This window comes from Gorilla gorilla, chromosome Y, assembly GCF_029281585.2.
Source record: "Gorilla gorilla gorilla isolate KB3781 chromosome Y, NHGRI_mGorGor1-v2.1_pri, whole genome shotgun sequence".
Lineage (NCBI taxonomy): Eukaryota > Metazoa > Chordata > Mammalia > Primates > Hominidae > Gorilla > Gorilla gorilla.
Window position 1 is genome coordinate 51,335,691 of NC_073248.2, and position 18,688 is coordinate 51,354,378.

At 52.3% G+C, this 18,688-nt stretch overlaps 1 protein-coding gene across 1 annotated transcript in view; it reads right to left on the reverse strand.

Annotated features, from left to right (window-relative positions):
* Positions 1-1,947: 1,947 nt before the first annotated feature.
* Positions 1,948-18,688, reverse strand: part of LOC129530381 (scaffold attachment factor B2-like) — a 29,620-nt gene continuing 12,879 nt past the window's right edge. The window contains exons 3-12 of the mRNA XM_055377162.2: positions 15,214-15,344; positions 13,878-13,969; positions 10,450-10,586; positions 8,833-9,261; positions 7,681-7,821; positions 6,681-6,726; positions 5,221-5,351; positions 2,809-2,921; positions 2,642-2,708; positions 1,948-2,338 (exon numbers count right to left, since the gene is read on the reverse strand). Coding sequence (XP_055233137.1) covers positions 2,095-2,338; positions 2,642-2,708; positions 2,809-2,921; positions 5,221-5,351; positions 6,681-6,726; positions 7,681-7,821; positions 8,833-9,261; positions 10,450-10,586; positions 13,878-13,969; positions 15,214-15,344 — 1,531 coding nt within the window. The 3' untranslated portion in view covers positions 1,948-2,094. The remainder of the gene's footprint in view (positions 2,339-2,641; positions 2,709-2,808; positions 2,922-5,220; positions 5,352-6,680; positions 6,727-7,680; positions 7,822-8,832; positions 9,262-10,449; positions 10,587-13,877; positions 13,970-15,213; positions 15,345-18,688) is intronic.

Here is an 18,688-nt window from a genome sequence, read left to right on the forward strand (position 1 = left end):
TGAGGCAGGAGAATCGTTTGAACCTGGGAAGTGGAGGCTGCAGTGAGCCCAGATCCTCACCACTGCACTCCAGCAGTGACAGAGTGAGACTGTGTCTCCAAAAAAAAAAAAAAAAAAAAGGCGGGGGGGTGGGAACCAGGACACAAACACGCTTGCAGGAAGAAGGCCACATGATGAAGATGGAGGCCGAGACTGGGCAATGTTTTTACAAACCAAGGAATGCCCAGAGGTGCTCGGCAGCTGCCAGAAGCCAGGAGGCTCAGGACGGAGCCTGGGAAGGACACAGCCGTGCCCACACCCAGATCTCAGACTCCTGGCCTCAAGAACTGAGAGCCAATGAGCTTCCTTAGGCAGTCTATGGTGCTTTGTGACAGCCGTCCTGGTAACTTGAGTGTTTCGTTTCTGTGTGGAACAGAGCTGGTTCCAGGCCCGGCTCGTTGGAAAGGGCAGGGCTCTTCTGCCCCCATGGGATGTCCAGTGGGACTGGTTCCCTTTCCAGCTCCCATAGAGCAGCCTGGCAGTGGTTGAGCCCCTGCTTCATAGTTCAGGAGGCCACACCCACCTCCAGGAAGGGGTGCTCCGTGACGTCTGAGACACCGAGGTCTGAAAACAGGGCCTGCTCCCAATCCCAGGCTGCCTCCTCAACGCAGGCTAAGCCTGCCTTTTATTGCCCAACAGGGAAGCTCTCAACCCCAATTTCTAGACTCCGGCTTGTCGGGGAGACAGGCAAGTCGCGAAGACCCCATGTGCAACACGGAGGCGTCGTGGCGCCCAGTCCACCTGCCACTGGAAAATGACTCCAGAAGCCGCCACCATGGGGGAGGCTCCGGAATGCGTTCACAGCAGCTCAGGCCCAGACAGGACACCGAAGGCCAGGGCCAACCTGCCTTTCATGCTCCGGTGTCTGCGGCAAGCTGGGCTAGATTTTAACATGGCTTTTTAAAAACTTAACTTCCCAGCGGGGGCGGGGGGAACTCCAGCAAAACCGGCAGTTGGAGGACGGGCCTGCGGGTGGCTGTCCTAGATACGGAGGGGAGGAAAAGAGGTCCCCAGCAGGTGGCCCTGCCAGTTAACTCTCACCACACCACACCGGGCTGGGCTGCCCCTCCCGCCGAGAGGGCACTAGGCCAACCCCATGCACCATGCTCTGCCCCAAGATGCCTGCAGCCCCTACCCCTGGCCAGCACCAGCTCCGCTCATGCACCAGCAGTTCTGAACAGAACAGCTGTGCCTCACAGTGGCCGGCCCCTGGAGGGCCCTGGCACGGAGGGCTGTGCGCATGGGCCGGCAGCCTGTGGGCTACCCCGGCCAGTGAAGTGCCTCATCTGGCACAGTCTTTAAGGAAGAAAATGGGCATCACACTCAAATGCACTTTTGCAGACAAATGGACATTTCCAGAAGAACGGAGGGACCAGTTCTACCACATGGGCCCATCACCGAGTCAGCGCCATCCCACTCCTAACCAGCTGCTGGCAGCAGACAATGAGCAGGACACACTTGGCAGCCAGGGGAGGGCGGGCCCACCACACACGGACCCTCCCTAACAGAGCCCACCACACACCAGCATAGGACACAGCCCCAGACTGAGGTGGCAGGGGGAGGGCTCCCCAGGGCCTGGCACGCCCTCACCACTACCCACGCAGAGACAGGCTCGGCGTAAAGGGATTGGTCTGAGGGCCCCATGGTGCACAGCACCCCCTGAAGAATTCCTAGTTCCCATGGGCTGACTCCCCAGCCTCAGTTTCATCCCATGATGGGGACCTGGACAGCCCACTTCCTGAGGTGGTTATGACAACTCAGTAGGATGATGCAGGCAAAAGACTTTGGCAGCGCCTGGCAGAGCCAACAGTCACCATGTGGTCACACCACTGCGCCCAGGGTTGGTCCCATCCCGAGCTCTATGGCCACCAGGACTCACGCACGTGCACACGCACGCAAGACTGCGAATGGTAAACTTTATTAATGGAAAATGGAATGCCTCGTTAACAGAAATCTTGATTTAAAAATGGCAGAACAAGAACACATTTATTAAAAAAAAAAAAGTGAGTTCACATTGTATTGAGCTACAACACGGTGGCAGGATTTACTTTGCTTTTAAAAAGATCCCCCAAGTTCGAGGGAACCCTGGCTACCAGATTCAACAGTGCGTCTGCCCACCTGAAAACTCGCAGTGAGTGGGACTTGGTAGCGGCGGGTGAAGTGGGGGTACGGGGGGGGATGAGGGTGTGGGTGAGGGACTCTGCTGCCCCGGTCCTGGCTGGCCACTCCGCCACCTTCCAGTCCGCCACCTGGCACCACGTGGCCCTGGGAATGTCCACCTTGTGCAAAGCCGCCTCGCCTAGGAACAAAGTCAGACATTTTTTTTCCCCTTGAAGTGCTCAGCATTTTCATCGTAACATGGGTTCAGTAACGGTCCCGCAGCCTTTAGAGCGCTTGGGTTTTTTTTTTCCAGGTGAGAAAAATCATCATCACAAATTGTATTCCAGGTACCTCAAGAGCGTTATTTGCATAAATTGCAAAGAGCTGCTTTTTGCTTTGTTTTCAAAACATCCAACCCAGCCAGCTGATCAAACATGCAAAAAAGGGAGAGGAAGTGAGGAGCAGGGGTGAACCACCGTCCTCCACGGACGACACGCCTTACCCCGCCACTCCACCGTGGCTTGCCATGTGCCCCGGCCCCGAGGGCCCAGACAGGCCCCTCTCACCACCTAGAAGAGAAGAAGGGTCTGCAAACACTCCGTTCCTGGGGAAGCCCCTGGACACATGTGGGGGCCACAGCCACCCTCGTCCCTGGAGCCAGCCCCGTACCTTGCCACCTGGTGTGCTCCTGGCTAGCTGCGCCTGCATCCATGGCACCCTCCCAGGCACGTGCCTGGTGCTCCTCCAGCCGCTGGTTGTGCTCTCCCCAGTCACGGCCACCCCTTTGCCAAAAGAAAAAAGACATGCAGCCATCTAATGAGCCTCCAGGGTTGTGTCGGCAGCAGGCGCACCCACCCTGACCTCAGCTGCATGGTGGGTCATGCCACACAGCAAGGGCTGCATGTCAAGTGGGCAAATCATGGGAAGGGACATTTCCCCAAAGACAGATGTGCTAGTAAGCACGTGAGAAGGTGCTCAACGCCACCCGGAAATGCCAATCCGAGCCACACCGAGATGCTACCTCCCACTGGCTGGGATGCTAGAATCACACAATAACACACACCGTGGAGGGTGCGAGGAAAGGGAAGAACCCTTGTCCACTGCTGGTGGAAATGTAAAATGGTGTGGCCACTGTGGAAAAGTTTGGTGGTTCTTCAAAAAGTTAAGCACAGAATTACCATGACCCAGCAAACCCATTCCTACCTGCCAGAAATGAAAACATGGCCAAAGACATCTATGCATGAATGTTCCTAGCGGCAGGATTCCTAACAGCCAAAGGGAGAAGGACCCCAACACCCATGAACTGATGAGCGGATAACACTATGTAATGTGTCTGGACCATGGAATGTTCAGCCCTAACTAGGAAGGAAGCGCTGGCCCAGGCAGCATGTGGAGATGAGCCCTGAATACACAAGGCTTAGGGAGAAGCCAGGCCCAGCAGGCACACCGCGCAGGCCAAGAAATGACTCAAGAAAGCAAATCCAGAGCCAGAAAGGGACCTGTGGTTACCAAGGGCAGGGGGGAAGGGGTGCGGCTGCTAAAAGGGGCAGGGTTTCTTTTGACGTGATGAAAATGCTTCAGAATCAGCCATGGGGATGGCTAAACAGATCCACATACACGCAAACCTCCACTGACTGCACACGTGAACGGGAAGTGTGTGTCGTGTGAATTATACTTAAAGAAAGCTATTTGTTTAAAGTTTCAGACAAACTCTGGGAGATGAAAATCCGACTCCAGTGTCCTGAGTCCCAAGTGGCCAAGCAGTCACAGTGGCCGTGCAGGAAAGCAGCCAGACCCATCCGCATGAGTGCCTGCCTGCTGTGGGTTGCCGGATGCAGTGAGAGTCAGGCCAAGTGAGCCAGCCCACAGGCCCGAGAGGGGCCACCAGAGCCCCCAGTGCGCACTGCCAGGCAAGTGCAATACCGCCCTGGAGGGAGCGGAAAGCTCCCGTGTGGAACCTGCCCTCGGTGACCCGATGGCGCCCAGCCGCTACTCACTGTGGATGAGTTTCCCGTTTACACCCCCGAGGTATTTACCATAAAAGCCACCAAGTGACAGAACAGGAATGCTAATGAAGTCTCACAGAAGAGAACACTTCACACCAACTGATCAGAGCACTGCCGCCGTCTGTGCTGCCCACAGACTCAGGAGAAGCTTCGGGTGTCCTGGGACACTCGGCACAGCTCCGAGTCAAAGTCCCTGGCAGAGGTGGAAGTGCCTCTCAGCGCGGAGGGAGGGATGGAACGGGGGAGCACAGGGGGCCAAAACCCACCCTGTGGCACTGGGCAGGGGCCGAGGCAGCCCTGGGCCGGGGCTGGAGACAAGACAGGACACTCAGCTCACAGAGGAAAGCAGGGCGGCAGCCGCAAAGCGGTCCTGCCACCAGCCTCCTCGCGGCCAGCCCAGACAGCAACAGGACAAACAGGCAGGGGTGACTGCAGCTGGCCAAAGAAACTAAAGAGGCACCCAGAGTCCTCCCAGACAAGCCCTGCACCCCACCAATGCTGACAAGGCTCAGAACAGCACCCCCACTGCAGTGCTGGTGAAGGTGGCTTTGGACGCCTGTGGAGGACCTGGCCCAGTGTCCTCAGCCCCGAGTCCTGGGTGGAGGGTCCTCATAAGTGATTCTAACAGGCAGGACAGGGTTGAGAAGACCCACCCCAGAGGAACTAGGGGTCAGAGAGAAAACCCGAGGAAGACACGTGTCAAGAGGCAACGTGGAGGCAGGGGCGAGGCTGCTCTACCACGGACGGGGCAGGACTAAGAGCTTCAGCGCTGTCTCTCCCAGTGTGTACGCAGCCCGTGATCGAGACACTCACAGCTGCAGGCGACCCCCAGCTCAAGAATGGGGATGGGCCATTCTGGGCGACCTGGACAGCTCCATCCCTGAAAGCCTGTTCTATGCTTTCTTCTTGAGAACCTGGACTTTCTGAGTCAGGGGTTTCAAATGGCAGGACCCCTGGTAGCCCGTCCTAAAGCTGCCCTAGCTGAATCAAACCTTGGGGACGTGCCCGGCCAGGCACCAACCTTTTCCCAGGTTAGGACAGATGCTCCCCACCCGGCTGGGGCTCACCCACTAACCTGGGGGGAGGGGGTAGCCCCCGGCCTTCACTCAGCCTCTTGTCGGAGCCATAGCCCCCCCAGCCATCATGGGAGTCCCGGCCGTGGCGCTCTGGGGGTCCTCCGTGGCCATGGCGGTCATCTCCATAGTGCTGGAAGGCAGGAGAGGAACAGGGTGACACTGACCATGTCACCCACATAGGCCCACCTTCCGGAAGGCCTGTCCACCGCAGGCCCCAGGGTGGCAGGTGGGGCGGAGCTGAGAGAGGACTGAAGGGTGCAGCCTCAGCCCTGCTGGGCCCTGCTTCACTGACCTTCTGCTCCCTGGCTCCCCTCCTCGCACCCCTACAGCTGCATCACTGCCCCACCTCAGCTGCCCCAGGAGCCAGGGGCACCCTGGTATTACTGCCCTCAATAGCTCTGCTCAAAGTGCACTAAGACGTCACCAAACCCTGTCTTCCCTGAGAAGTTGGGCGCTGCCTCCTTTCCAATAACAGGAGGGCCCTCGGGTGGGTCAGCCCCCCTGTGCTCTGGCAGGGCCACAGTTCCAGCCTCCCTGGCCAACCAACTCTGCACGGAGCAGCCAGCAGCCAGGAAGCAGGCGGGTGCTGCCTGCTGTTACAGGCCATTATTCTGCCGCCCACCTCCCACCTCTCCACCGGGCTGCTGCTTTCTCAGAACTCACACCCTGCCACCACGCACAGGGCACCCGCATGGCACCACAAAGACTCAGGGACCACTCTTGTGGCCTTCAGCCCCCCGTGCCCACCCAGCACGGACTTGAAACATGGGGAAGCCCGGGCTCCCCCATCCCCCCGACCCTGGCACATGTGGGCTAAACGACAACCACCATTTGGGTTCTTGGGGGACCCCACAGGCACTAAGACTCAAAGGCTCCCTGAGCAAGTGGACAATGAAGAGACACATGAGTTTTCTACTGGATACAATGAAGAACAAGCCCGACATATTTGAAAATGACAGAAACTTGAGCATTACAAAACAATCAAATATTTGCACTTTTTTTTTTTTGAGATGGAGTCTTGCTCTTGTTGCCCAGGCTGGAGTGCAATGGTGCGACCTCGACTCACTGCAACCTCCGCCTCCCGGGTTCAAGCGATTCTCCTGCCTCAGCCTCCCAAGTAGCTGGGACTACAGGCACTCGCCACCATGCCTAGCTAATTTTTTGTATTTTTAGTAGAGACAGGGTTTCACCATGTCGGCCAGGCTGGTCTTGAACTCCTGACCTTGTGATCCACCCACCTCAGCTTCTCAAAGTGCTGGGATTACAGGCATGAGCCACCACGTCTGACTAAATATTTGTACTTCTAGTCGCTGGCCAGAACCCACACTTGCATACCCGCCACACGTGCTGACTTGGTTGCCACCTCTCTGGGATCAAGCGGCCGCCTGGCTAGAAATGGTCCGCTATGCCCGCACAGCAGTACAGTGGCCCCAGGGCTTGGCATCGGGGCTCTACTCACCTGCCCATCCCGGTGGTCTCCCATCATTGGCCTCGAACCCTCCCGCCTGCAAAAGGAAAAGATCCCGTTCAAACAGCACCAGGCACGACTACACATTTCTTCAGGTCAGGCAAGTTTCACGACTGGGATACTTTTTCCATCCCATCACATAAAAACTATAACTGGCCTGGGAAAAAAGAAAAAAGCTAGCTCAAATCGAAAGGCTTTTTCCCGGGGGCAGAAACGAAGTTGGATCCTAAAGAGGTGGGAATAAAGATCTCACTGAACTAAAATTCCTCGGGAAGCTCTCAGTTAGGGGAACAGGGACAAACAGAGGCCTCCGATGATCCCTCATCTTTGGTCTGACCCAATGCGTGGGACTCATCAAAATTCACACCAACTCCACCCCAAACTCCAGCAGAATTAAGAGTGTGGCCTCTCAGCCTCCCTTTCCTGTTCTCCCCGCTCTGACATTCTGACTGAAGGAGCCAATGAATGGGGAAATGGGTCAGAGATGTGCAGCCGAGGGGAGCCCAAAGACAGGATTCTTACACTGGAAAACCAAGGGCTGCCTTTTTAATAAACTAGATGTATTCCTCATTTTAAAAGGCTAAAAAACCCACCCAGACCCTCGAAATACAAAACAGGCCTCATGAGAAATTTTGCACGTCCTCCATCAATTCTCTGGTAGCTCTTGGGCACAACCAGGTTGTGCTGGCAAACACTGCTGGCCTCACAAGAGAGCTCGGTGCAGATGGCCTGCACTCAGGCCCCTCCTGGCCCACCTATGAAAAGAGTCAGTGGATGGAACGAGCTCTGAGATGCCTTCCTATGAGGTAAGCTGGGGATTCCAGCAACTCGCTCAAGTTCTGTGCAAGGCCAGAGTCATCCACTGTGGATCTCAGAAGTAAACGAGGCTTCAGAGCACACAGGAACCCCTGCACTGGGCTGAGAACGAGGTCAGCTGGATGCCCCGGTGCCCACAATGACTGTAGCTAAAGGAGGGGACAGGACCACTGACCTGTCGATGGCGTGGTCCTGGTACTGGCCCCGGTCTCGATGATCAAAGTCGTGAAAGCAGTGGTCTGGCCGGGGAAAGTCTGCACGATATCGGTCCTCCATCGCCACACGCTTTCCTTCTGGCCAATAGGCATCATCTCGTCTGTTGGTTTTTATTTTAAAAGAATACAAATTCCATTTATGAGAGAGGAGGAGGAAAAAAGGAGGTGGTGGAGGTGGGGAGGGGAGCTCTCTCCCCAGAAACAGTATTGTTTAAAATGTCCTGCAGGGCTAATCTCTAAACATTCGATCATCATTGCTTTGATCTGATAAATTAAAACCGCCATTAACAGCCGAGAGGCACACTTGTGTTCTCATCCAACAGTCCCGAAAGGAGCACTGCTGTGAGCTCATTGTCTCGTGAGGCTGTTATTACCTTGACCCCCCCTCATGAGCACAAATGCAACTGAAATGAAATATTTGATTCTTCTGGAATAGCATTCGAGTTGCCACACTTTTACTTTCCCTGCCTTCCACGGGAGCCTGAATCTCCCTCTGAGTTTCTTGCAAAAGCAAAGAGAATTACGTGCGGTGATAGTGAACTACACACAACTCTGGACGGCATCCAATTATCTTCTTCCTGATTTTTACCAGAAAACTAGGCTCAAGGAGAGCGGGGTGAAGGGTGACTGTCAATTAAGCCGCCCGGGGTAGCTAGAGACCAATAAACCTACTTTCTAAATCAGAGGCAATTTCCTTTTCCACAGCGCCTGCTCTGCCTCTCTGTCTACAAGGACACATGAGACCGGCAGAGTCAGCGGTGGCCAACTTGGGCCTGACGGGCGTTCGGTTGTCTCGCAAGACAGAGAACAGCTATGCTCCACGGGTAAGTGGAGAGGAAAAGCATCACAAAGCCTTCAGCAAGTGGCAGCCGTCAAGTTTCCCAGAATAACTCAAGTTCAGGAAGATGCTACACAGCCTCCGGCGAGGACAGCGAACTGATAAACCTGCAGCAGCGCAGTGAGATCGGCGGGGGGTCCCCAAGGCGCATGCTCCATATCAAATTGCATTCTCCCCACCGACAGGGACGGAAGAGAAGCCGCTGTTCTGCTGGAAGGGTGAACACCGCTGCCACGCTGGTCTCCGTCCTGCCCACGCTCTGGGCGGGACTCACCGGTCCAGGTCGTAGGGCCTCCGCCCGGGCCGCCGCTCCTGCTCGTAACGCGGCTGCTCCTGCTGGCGCCGCAGCTCCTCGCGCTCGCGGTGGATGAGCTCCTGCTCCTTCCTGCGCTCGCGCTCCACGCGCATGCGCTCCTGCTCCTTCCTGCGCTCGCGCTCCACGCGCATGCGCTCCTGCTCCTTCCTGCGCTCCTGCTCCTTCCTGCGCTCGCGCTCCACGCGCATGCGCTCCCGCTCCAGCCGCTCCCGCTCCAGCCGCTCCCGCTCCAGCCGCTCCCGCTCCAGCCGCTCCCGCTCCAGCCGCTCCCGCTCCAGCCGCTGGCGCTGGCACTCGAGCTGCAGGCGTTCCCGCTGTAGCCGGGCCTTCTCCTTCCGCTCATGGAAGGCCTCGAGGCGTTGCTCCCGCTCCCGCTGCTCGCGCTCCCTGCGGGGACAGGCGAGGCTGCCCTGAACTCCCTGCGTGAGCCTCCGAGGAGAAAGCCCGGTGCCCAAAACTGGGTGTGTATTGGAAGCAGAAAAAAGAAATGGATCCAAAAGCTCACCGGGCTTCCCTAAAGCTGCGCATGCAGGGGGTTACCTTACTTAACAAAGTTACCTTAAGAAAAGCAAAGGCAGCACAGCTGGCAACGTAGTGTTCTAGGTTCGCTCGAGAACATTTTCCAAATGCTGTGAGCACAGCTTTTGCTTTACTGAGCAATATTTGAGGAAAAGTGACAAGAGAACGCCGGGCATCCCGACATGAAAAGGCCGAATGTCAAAGCAGAGGGACAAGCCTCCTTCAAGACCACAGCCCAGAAGGGAGCCGCGGCAAAATGACAACTGGACTCTGCTTGCAGTTTCTGACCTTAGGTGAAAGGTTTCAACAGGGAAGACTGAGGCCTCAGCACCCAGGGACCATCCCATCCCATCAAAGCCACACACGGCTGGGCCTTCCACACGGGCCAAGGTCCAACACCAGAGGAGGGGCGAAAATAGACTTTGAGCCAGCAGAAGGCTCAGCCTGTAATCCAGCACTTAGGGAGGCTGACGCAGGAGGATCGCTTGGGCCCAGCAGTTATCAGCCTGGCAACATAGCCAAACCCCATATACTGTAAAGGGCTTTGATGACTTCTTTTTAAGAGACAGGGTCTCACCCTGTCACCCAGTCTGCAGTGCACTGTTGTGATCACAGCTCACTGCAGCCTTGAGCTTCTGGGCTCCGGCAATCCTCCCACCTCAACCTCCTGAGTAGCTGGGACTACAAGTGCACGCCACCATGCCCAGCTAATTTTTAAATATTTTGTAGAGGTGGGGTCTCGCTACATTGCCTAGGATGGTCTTGAACTCCTGGCTTCAGGTGATCCTCTGGCCCTGGCATCCCAAAGTGCTCGGATTACAGGTGTGAGCCACTGCACCTGGCCCTTTGATGACTTTCATGCCACCTGGCATGTCTGGCAGCTCATGTGTGAACAGGTGCTGGCCCCTGCCTCGAGGACCCAGGTGAAGCACGACACCCGCCAGCCCAGGCACTGGCTCTCGGGCACACAGACTGCGCACTCCAAGTACAGCTGGGAGAAGGACAGCCACCCCGAGAGGAAACCACCAGCCCACCGCCCCACCCAGCTCCACTCACCGCCGCCTCTCCGTTTCTCGGATCTCCCGTTCCCGCTGCCTCTGGCACTCTCTCTCCCTTTGTTCTTTGATTTTATCAAACGACAAGATGTCTCTCTTTTCTTTGCTTTCTGACTTGCGATCCTGACTCTTGGAGCTCTGTTTACCAAAACTGGTTTATTAATGTCAGGAAAATGATTGCAACAAACAAACAATGGAGATTATGCACGTGTGCATGAGACTAAGATTCTCTGGCCCCACATGGTGTAGATGGAAGGCTGTGGTCTCCAGACCAGAGGCCCAGGCCATAGGCTGCTTCCCTCCAAGTTTGCATTTTACTCCCTAATCCAGAATCCTGCTTTCAGATGTCAAGGGGCATTCATGGAAGAGAAGAGGTTGTCCCACGCCTCAGAGAACCTACAGGCACAGTTCTTCTAGCATAGCACAGCCAAGGACTCACATAATCCAAAGCAAACCTAGGCCTCTCAGAGCCACGGGCACATCCGCACAGGGCCACTGTGGCCATTAGTTCAGAGGGGACAGCAGTCAGGCCAGCTGTTTGGACAGCTGGAGGGCAGACTGCATGTTTCACTTCTCAACTGCTGGCTCAGGACTCAGGCATACAGCTCTAAATAGAATATGCCAGGCCGGGCGCAGTGGCTCACACCTGTAATCCCAGCATTTCAGGAGGCCAAGGTGGGCGGATCACAACATCAGGAGTTCGAGACCAGCCTGACCTACATGGTGAAACCCCGTCTCAACTAAAAACACAAAAATTAGCTAGGCGTGGTGGCGCATGCCTGTAATCCCAGCTACTTAAGAGGCTGAAGCAGAAGAATCGCTTGAACCTGGGAAGTAGAGGTGGCAGTGAGCTGAGATTGCGCCACTGTACTCCAGCCTGGGTGACAGAGCGGGACTCCGTCTCAAATAAATAAAGAGAATATGCCAAAATGCTTTAATGCAAAACAGTGCTCCTAATAAGGTACAGAACACTAATAGCCAACTTCCGTAATTTATTTTTTGTAGGTTTTTTGGGTTTGAGACCCAGTCCTGTTCTGTTGTCCAGCCTGGAGTGCAGTGGCTCAGTCACAGCTCACTGCAGGATCAAGTGATCCTCCCACCTCAGCCTCCTGAGTAGCTGAGACCACAGGTGCACACCACCATGCCTGACTAATTTTTCTATTTTTGTAGAGACAGGGTTTCGCCCTATTGTCCAGGCTGGTCTCAAACTCCTGAGCTCAAGTGATCCGCTGCCTCATCCTCCCAAAGTGCCGGGATTACAGGTGTGAGCCACCGCACCCAGCCTATATTCATCATTTTCTATCTGTGGCATAAAGCTCAGAGCTGTAACAACTGACTCCCATTTCCAAGGTTCTCCAGGGCCCCTCACCCAAACTGGCTATACATCAGACCCTCCCAGGAAGCTTTTAAACAACACAGAACCTGAGGCCTCCTGCTGATCCACACAGAATCTCTGGGGCAGGGGCCTGGGAAATGACATTTTTAAAAAGCTACTCAGTTTATTTTCCTAATTAGCTCCCATAGGAGAGAAAAAGCGAGCAATGAAAAACAAACCAACCCAACAGAAAGACAAGCAAAGGTCAAGACGAGACATTACACCAATTATTAATAAAATGCAGGCTGGGGAGAAAGGGGCACACAGACACAGGAGAGACACACATCACTCAGCACTTTGATGGTAAGCTTTGCCTACGAGACGGGCAGATGTCTTACACACACTGCAGTAGAATAAGGTGACAGATGCCCACATACCACTGCACAGTGGGCAGCACAGCAGGCAACAGTGTCAGCACGGGACTCCTGGGTTCTCAGGCCAGCTTAGCCACTTACTAGCGACCTGGCAGGTGCAACACACCCAGGAGATTTAAGTCCCCTCCACAACCTTTCTGAACAGCACTTTATTTCAAAATTTAAACGTTAAAAGAGGCTGGGAGTGGTGGCTCACACCTGTAATCCAGCAAGTTTGGAAGGTCAAGGCGAGAGAATCACTTGAAGCCAGGCTAAGCAGCAAAGTGAGACACCCCCACCCTTTATTTTTTTTAATAGGTAAATATCATGCATAAAATAAAAAATATATGTAAAAGCGAAAAGAAAAAAAAGCAAAAAGGAAAAAAGCCAAACCGTATGTGTCTGTATGTAGAGACCTCCAAGGCATATTACACAGAAAGTGCAAGCTCCAGCACATCCTCTGTCTGTGGTCCCATGGCAGGCACAGGGGACGTGTGTGCAGAGGAAGCCGAGGAGCCCAACTGGACACACGGAGGCTTTAGTATGCCCGTGCTGCATCTCCTCAAGCTGACTAGATGTTCTAATCATGCATGTGTCATCACTACTTATTTTCAACATCACAGTTACATGGGGGTAAGAGTATGGGTCTTTTTCAATGTTCTACTCTACATTTCTCTGTATCTTATGATTTTCATGTGAAAAATGACATTAGGAACTGATACTTTATAAAACCCAAATGTTCATTTTAAAAACTAAGTCTTGGTTGGGCGCAGTGGCTCAAGCCTGTAATCCCAGCACTTTGGGAAGCTGAGGCGGGTGGATCACTTGAGGTCAGGAGTTCGAGACCAGCCTGGCCAACGTGGCAAAATCCCGTCTCTACTAAAAGTAAAAAAATTAGCCTGGTGTGGTGATGTGTGCCTGTTGCCTGTAATCCCAGCTACTCGAGAGGCTGAGGCAGGAGAGTCGCTTGAACCCAGGAGGCAGTGGTTGCAGTGAGCAGAGATCACGCCACTGCACTCCAGCCTGAGCGTCACAGCAAGACTCCATCTCAAAAAAAAAAAAAGTTAAGTCTTAACAACACAAAGTGGTCCTGGCTGAATATGGTGAACTCCACATTCGTTAAAAAAGTACTGTCACCTCATGAATATCTTAGCTAGAACCTGCAGCTGGGAAGCAGAGGTTTTTATTGTTTCCCAGAGTGAAAAACGCAAATGAGACGCTATTTCATCTAGTTGTGTGCACAACTCGAGAGGTGCACCTGTTGATCTGATAACATGACCAGCTCTCTGTCCTAGGTTGGTCTCTACCTTTTTGGTTAATTTAATAGGAGACTAAAAAACCGATGAAAGAAAGTAACCTGCTATTAAGTCAACCAAAGAGTAGGACCTGCCTTCCGGCTCGAAAAGCCTGGGTCTGGCCCATCCCACCCTATGGTGAGCTGCCGTGTGAACCAATGCTCTGTCTGAAGGCGGCACATCCCGGTCAGGAGCCAGTAAGGGAAGCAAACACGGATGCGCACCGCTCTGCAGAAAGCACCGGGATTCATGTGTGTGTCTGTACCCGCAATCTACACAATTATCGCGCCTCCTACAAACTTCAATTTTAAAGGCAAAACAGTGCTGTTTTCATAATGCGGATCAAACGGGCCGTGGAGCCATCGTGAGAAACAGCTGGCCCTGAGATGGCAGAGGCAATACTCACTCTCTCTTTGGACCTGCTCGTGGTTTTCACGCTAATGACGGGCTCTCCTTTCGATTTATCCATCACGACCGTCCGCTCCATTCCTCTGCTTCCTTCAGGAAAAAACACAACAAACTATCAAAACCTGTGGACGCCCCAACTTCCCGCAGTAAACAGCACTCTGATGGACCCTGGGCTTTGAACACACAAGGCGTGAGTCAAGTGACTGACACTAACCTTGGGAGCCTCTATTTCTCATCTATTGTGAGCAACACGGTAACACGGGCACAGCATCATGGGGGTACCCTCACAGCTCTTTACACAACTAGAGGGACCTGTTCCCAACCTACAGCTTAAACCTGCAGCATGCACACAAGCACAGCCATCCTGCAGAGCCCTCCATGACCCTCCACTCTAAACCCACCCAGCTCCGGAGCTGGTCTATGCTGTCACTCCTCCCTGACATTCTGTGAAGCCCCGCAGTATCCAGCCCGTGCTAGGAATCACACTGCCACTCTGAGGGAGTGCCTTGCCAGACGGGTGGGCTTCCCTCCATTCATCTCCAGCGATAAAGGCTTCCAAACCAATTCTCTCTCCTGACGACAGAACCACCAGGCATAAACCACTGGAACAATGACTTATTTGGGGAGATTTATAATACTTGAGGAACATTTTAAAAACACGTTCCTCGTGAGACGCAGGGTAAATTAGCCCGAGAGCTGAAGATCCAGCTTGTAATGTGCTATACCAAATTTCAATGCTCCAGATGGTTGGGTTTTGTTTCTGTTTTTCTCTTCCTTGATGAGGGAGGTGGAGTTGGCTTATTTTTTTTGCCACAAAACATTCTGAGTCTCATACAGATTCAAAGGTGTAAAGCACAATGAACCTTTATAAAATGACAACAGAAGTGGCATCGTCCAAACAGAACCACTTCAACAGATGCTTGGAGGTTTCATTTTTCTCTGTGTTTTTACTACCTCCAGCTTTAACATAATGTGGGAAAAACTTTACTGCACACCTGCAAAATAGCATCAGGTTAGTTACAAGAAACTCGGACAACTCACTCTTGCAAATCCCACACTACAATCAGCCAAAGGCCCTGAAAAAGCCCGAACTCAGGCAGCTGAGTTCAGCAATACACACAAGCCCTGAGTCCCAAGCACTTCTGAATTCCCGATGTTGTACGGAAACTCCTTTAAGCCATTTCATCAACAGCCTCTTGTTTCTTTAACAGTGCCATATGAACAGCGAAACAGCCATGTCACCAGAGCTTGCTGTCCTCACCTTCCCTCGGAACCCCCACTCCCCACCCGTGCCAGGCCTTCCCCTTCCACAGCTCTTAAAAGGCTCTCCTCACCTGATTTGGTGACTCTAGACCGATTTGTAGGTCCGGGTTTCAGCTCATCCTGGTCTTTTTCTTCCTTCTTAATGTCTTCAGCCTGTTTTTCCTCCTTCTTCTCAATCTTCTCTTCCTTCTTAATTACAGTTCTATTTAAAGACATGGTTATCGAATTTGAGTTCACAAGACTCTGTAACAGGAACGGCTCACCCAGAGCCTCGACTCACACATACTCAGAGGTCCACACGAAACAAATCACCCCGTCGGCAATTAGGTGGCAAAAATTATTTGAAACCCATAGTAATAACAATACTCCTCTTTAGATACAGGCTGTATTCCCACTTCTAGTATGTGCTGAATTGAGGGATATGCACAATGAAATTCCTGGGGATGCGTTTCCAAAATGTCAGACCGGCTAGCACGCAAAAGAAGTGGTGTGCAGGTGGACATGAGAAACACGCCAACTACATAAGAACACTTCTAAAAAGTTTAATGTTTCATCATGTATGTGTGGAACATTGTTTATAAGCTTTATAGGGAAACGCATTTCTTCCCAATACAGCCTCAACAGGATGGAGGCACAGTGGCAGGACACCAAGCCCCCACTGCACAGAGCGGCAGGCCATTTACCCTTGAGGCCAACACCCCTCGACCGGTAACTGCTGCATACTTTTAGGGAGTTAAAATAATGTGTTATGTGCCAGTGAATACGGGAAGGTGTTAAGTGCCATTTAAACCAAAGGCAACTTTCTTCTAAGCAGTAAAATAAATCATCTTCGCCACTCAAACTCAGCTGCTGCGTTCCCTAATGCCATTTGTCTAATTAAACTGCACACTGACTCAACACCAACGACATGCCAGGGTCCAGGCAGGAAAGTCAGGCCCCTGCAAGGCCCTCCAGCAAGCACCTGTTGGCCTCTCCTCCAACCGACCCAGGCAGGGTTCCCGGCAGAGCTCCAGCCACGCCACGGAAGCCTCTCTGATTGCCCCGTCTCCTCTGCCCTTCTCAACCTCCACATCATGGAGTTGTCTTTAAAAAATATATATATATACCATTTTGAGAAAAATTTTAAATACACACCATAGTAATTAATGGTACATCCCAGAACTGACTATTGTAAATCATCTCATCTCCTCTCCCTCATCCCTGCGACAACCACCAGGGTGGCCTTAGTGTCAATCACTGGGTCTGCCTGACCGCAGTAATCTACAGTGACATTTTATAAGAATGTCTTAGCAGTGACACGAACGAGGCCATACTTCATACACTGCTCTACAGCTTACTTTTGTCACCTCATGGTATGCTTTAAAGAAGGGTTTTTAGGCTGGTTGCAGTGGTTCATGCCTGTAATCCCAGCACTTTGGGAGACCAAGGTAGGCGGATCACAAGGTCAGGAGTTCGAGACCACCCTGGCCAACATTGTGAAACTCCGTCTCTACTAAAAATACAAAAAAATTTAGCCAGGCGTGGTGGCGCATGCCTGTAATCCCAGCCACTCGGGAGGCTAAGGCAGGAGAATTGCTTGAACCCAGGAGGTGGAGGTTGCAGTCAGCCGAGATCACACCACTGCACTCCAGCCTGGCGACAGACAGAGACTCCGTCTCAAAATAAATAAATAAATAAATAAATAAATAAATAAATAAATAAGAAGGACCTTTAGAGCCTGAGACAGAACTTAGGGGGAATAAAAAGGGTCTGACTCCTTTCACCTGCTGCACAAAATTCTGTGTTTATTCATCTGCTTTCCTTCCAGTAGATAAATATATATGCTGGAAAAAAGACTGGAAGGATATCCAACAAAAAGCATCATCCCTAGGTGTTGGGATTACACCTGACATTTACATGTGCTTTCTGTATAACAACTGTATAAAAACCACCACTCATCCAAGATGGCAAAGGCTAGCCCCTCTTCTTCCCCTCTTTGGAAAGCTTCTCTATTTCACAAGGCCAACCACTAATCTAGAAATCCTTCAAATGGAAGGGAAGGCTAATGAAGGCGTTAATTTGAAGAAAAAAATAAGGTCAAAACAAATTTTTAAATGCTCAACCTCCTAGGCAAACAACCTGCATGCAGTTTGGTCTTAAAGATCTTAAGTTCGCCGGGCGCGATGGCTCACACCTGTAATCCCAGCACTTTGGGAGGCCGAGGTGGGTGGATCACGAGGTCAGGAGATCAAGACCATCCTGGCTAACACAGTGAAACCCCGTCTCAACTAAAAAATACAAAAAAATTTAGCTGGGCGTGGTGGTAGGCACCTATAGTCCCAGCTACTCGGGAGGCTGAGGCAGGAGAATGGCGTGAACCCGGGAGGCGGAGCTTGCAGTGAGCCGAGATTGCGCCACTGCACTCCAGCCTGGGCGACAGAGCGAGACTCTGTCTCAAAAAAAAAAAAAAAAAAATCTTAAGTCCATCACCCAGTTAAGAGCCATGGGGCTCCGAGCAAACTTCATAGGTTGAATCCCAGCCTTGCCGTTTCCCAGCAAACTCAGGCAGGGCGCGCTCCCCTCTCTAGGCCTGTATCCTCTCCTACATAAAGCAAGTGCCTCACAGGGCTACTACAAGGACCAAGGAAACTGCTGCATTCCCAGTGCTGGCCACAGGACCACGCCATACTGTTAGCTAATTATTACCACCTTTCCCACAAATACAGAAAAACAATTAATGAAACACGCAAGATACCAAGAACACCGCAAACCTGCAACAACAGTTCCCCATCTTCCACCAATACAGACATTTTTTTCTTAGCAATGCTGATGGGATGTGTCTTTTTGAAGTTGCTGATTAAATTAGGGGGCTCACCCCCGCCACCCCCTTCCTCCAAGTTCATGAAGGCTCATCTGACACCCATTACTCAGGGGCCTACTGATTTCAATCTGGGGCCAGGTGCAGTGGCTCACACCTATAATCCCAGTCTTTTGCGGGACCAAGGTGGGAAAATTGCTTGAGGCCAGGGTGGAAACCAACCTGAGCAAAAGAGCAAGACCCTGTCTCTATCAAAAATTTAAAAATTACCTGGGAGTGGTGGCCCACACCTGTAGCCCCAGCTACTAGGGAGGCTGAGGTGGGAGGTTCACTTGGGCTTGGGAAGTCGAGGCTGTAATGAGCCATGACTGCATCAATGCACTCCAGCCTGGGTGACCCGTCTCAAAAAGTAAAATGTTTTTTAAAAATAATAATTCCAATTAAAAATAATAATTCTAATTTGGCCATGATGTAAATTGATAATTACATCTTCAAAAACCCAGTTCAACTATGTCCACAGACATGTTTACCCTCTAAACTGCATTGACAACGTAAACTTAAGGCAGACACTCAGCCTTCTGAGACACTGCCATGATCAGATACAACACGGAAATCTACCTTCTCAAAAGAGAAGCCTACAATTGTGTTAAAAATATAAACAACCCACACCTCCCTTGAAAGATCTGTCCCTACCTCCATTTTGATTAAAGATATAAATCTCCCCTTTATAAAAATAGAACCTCAGACCC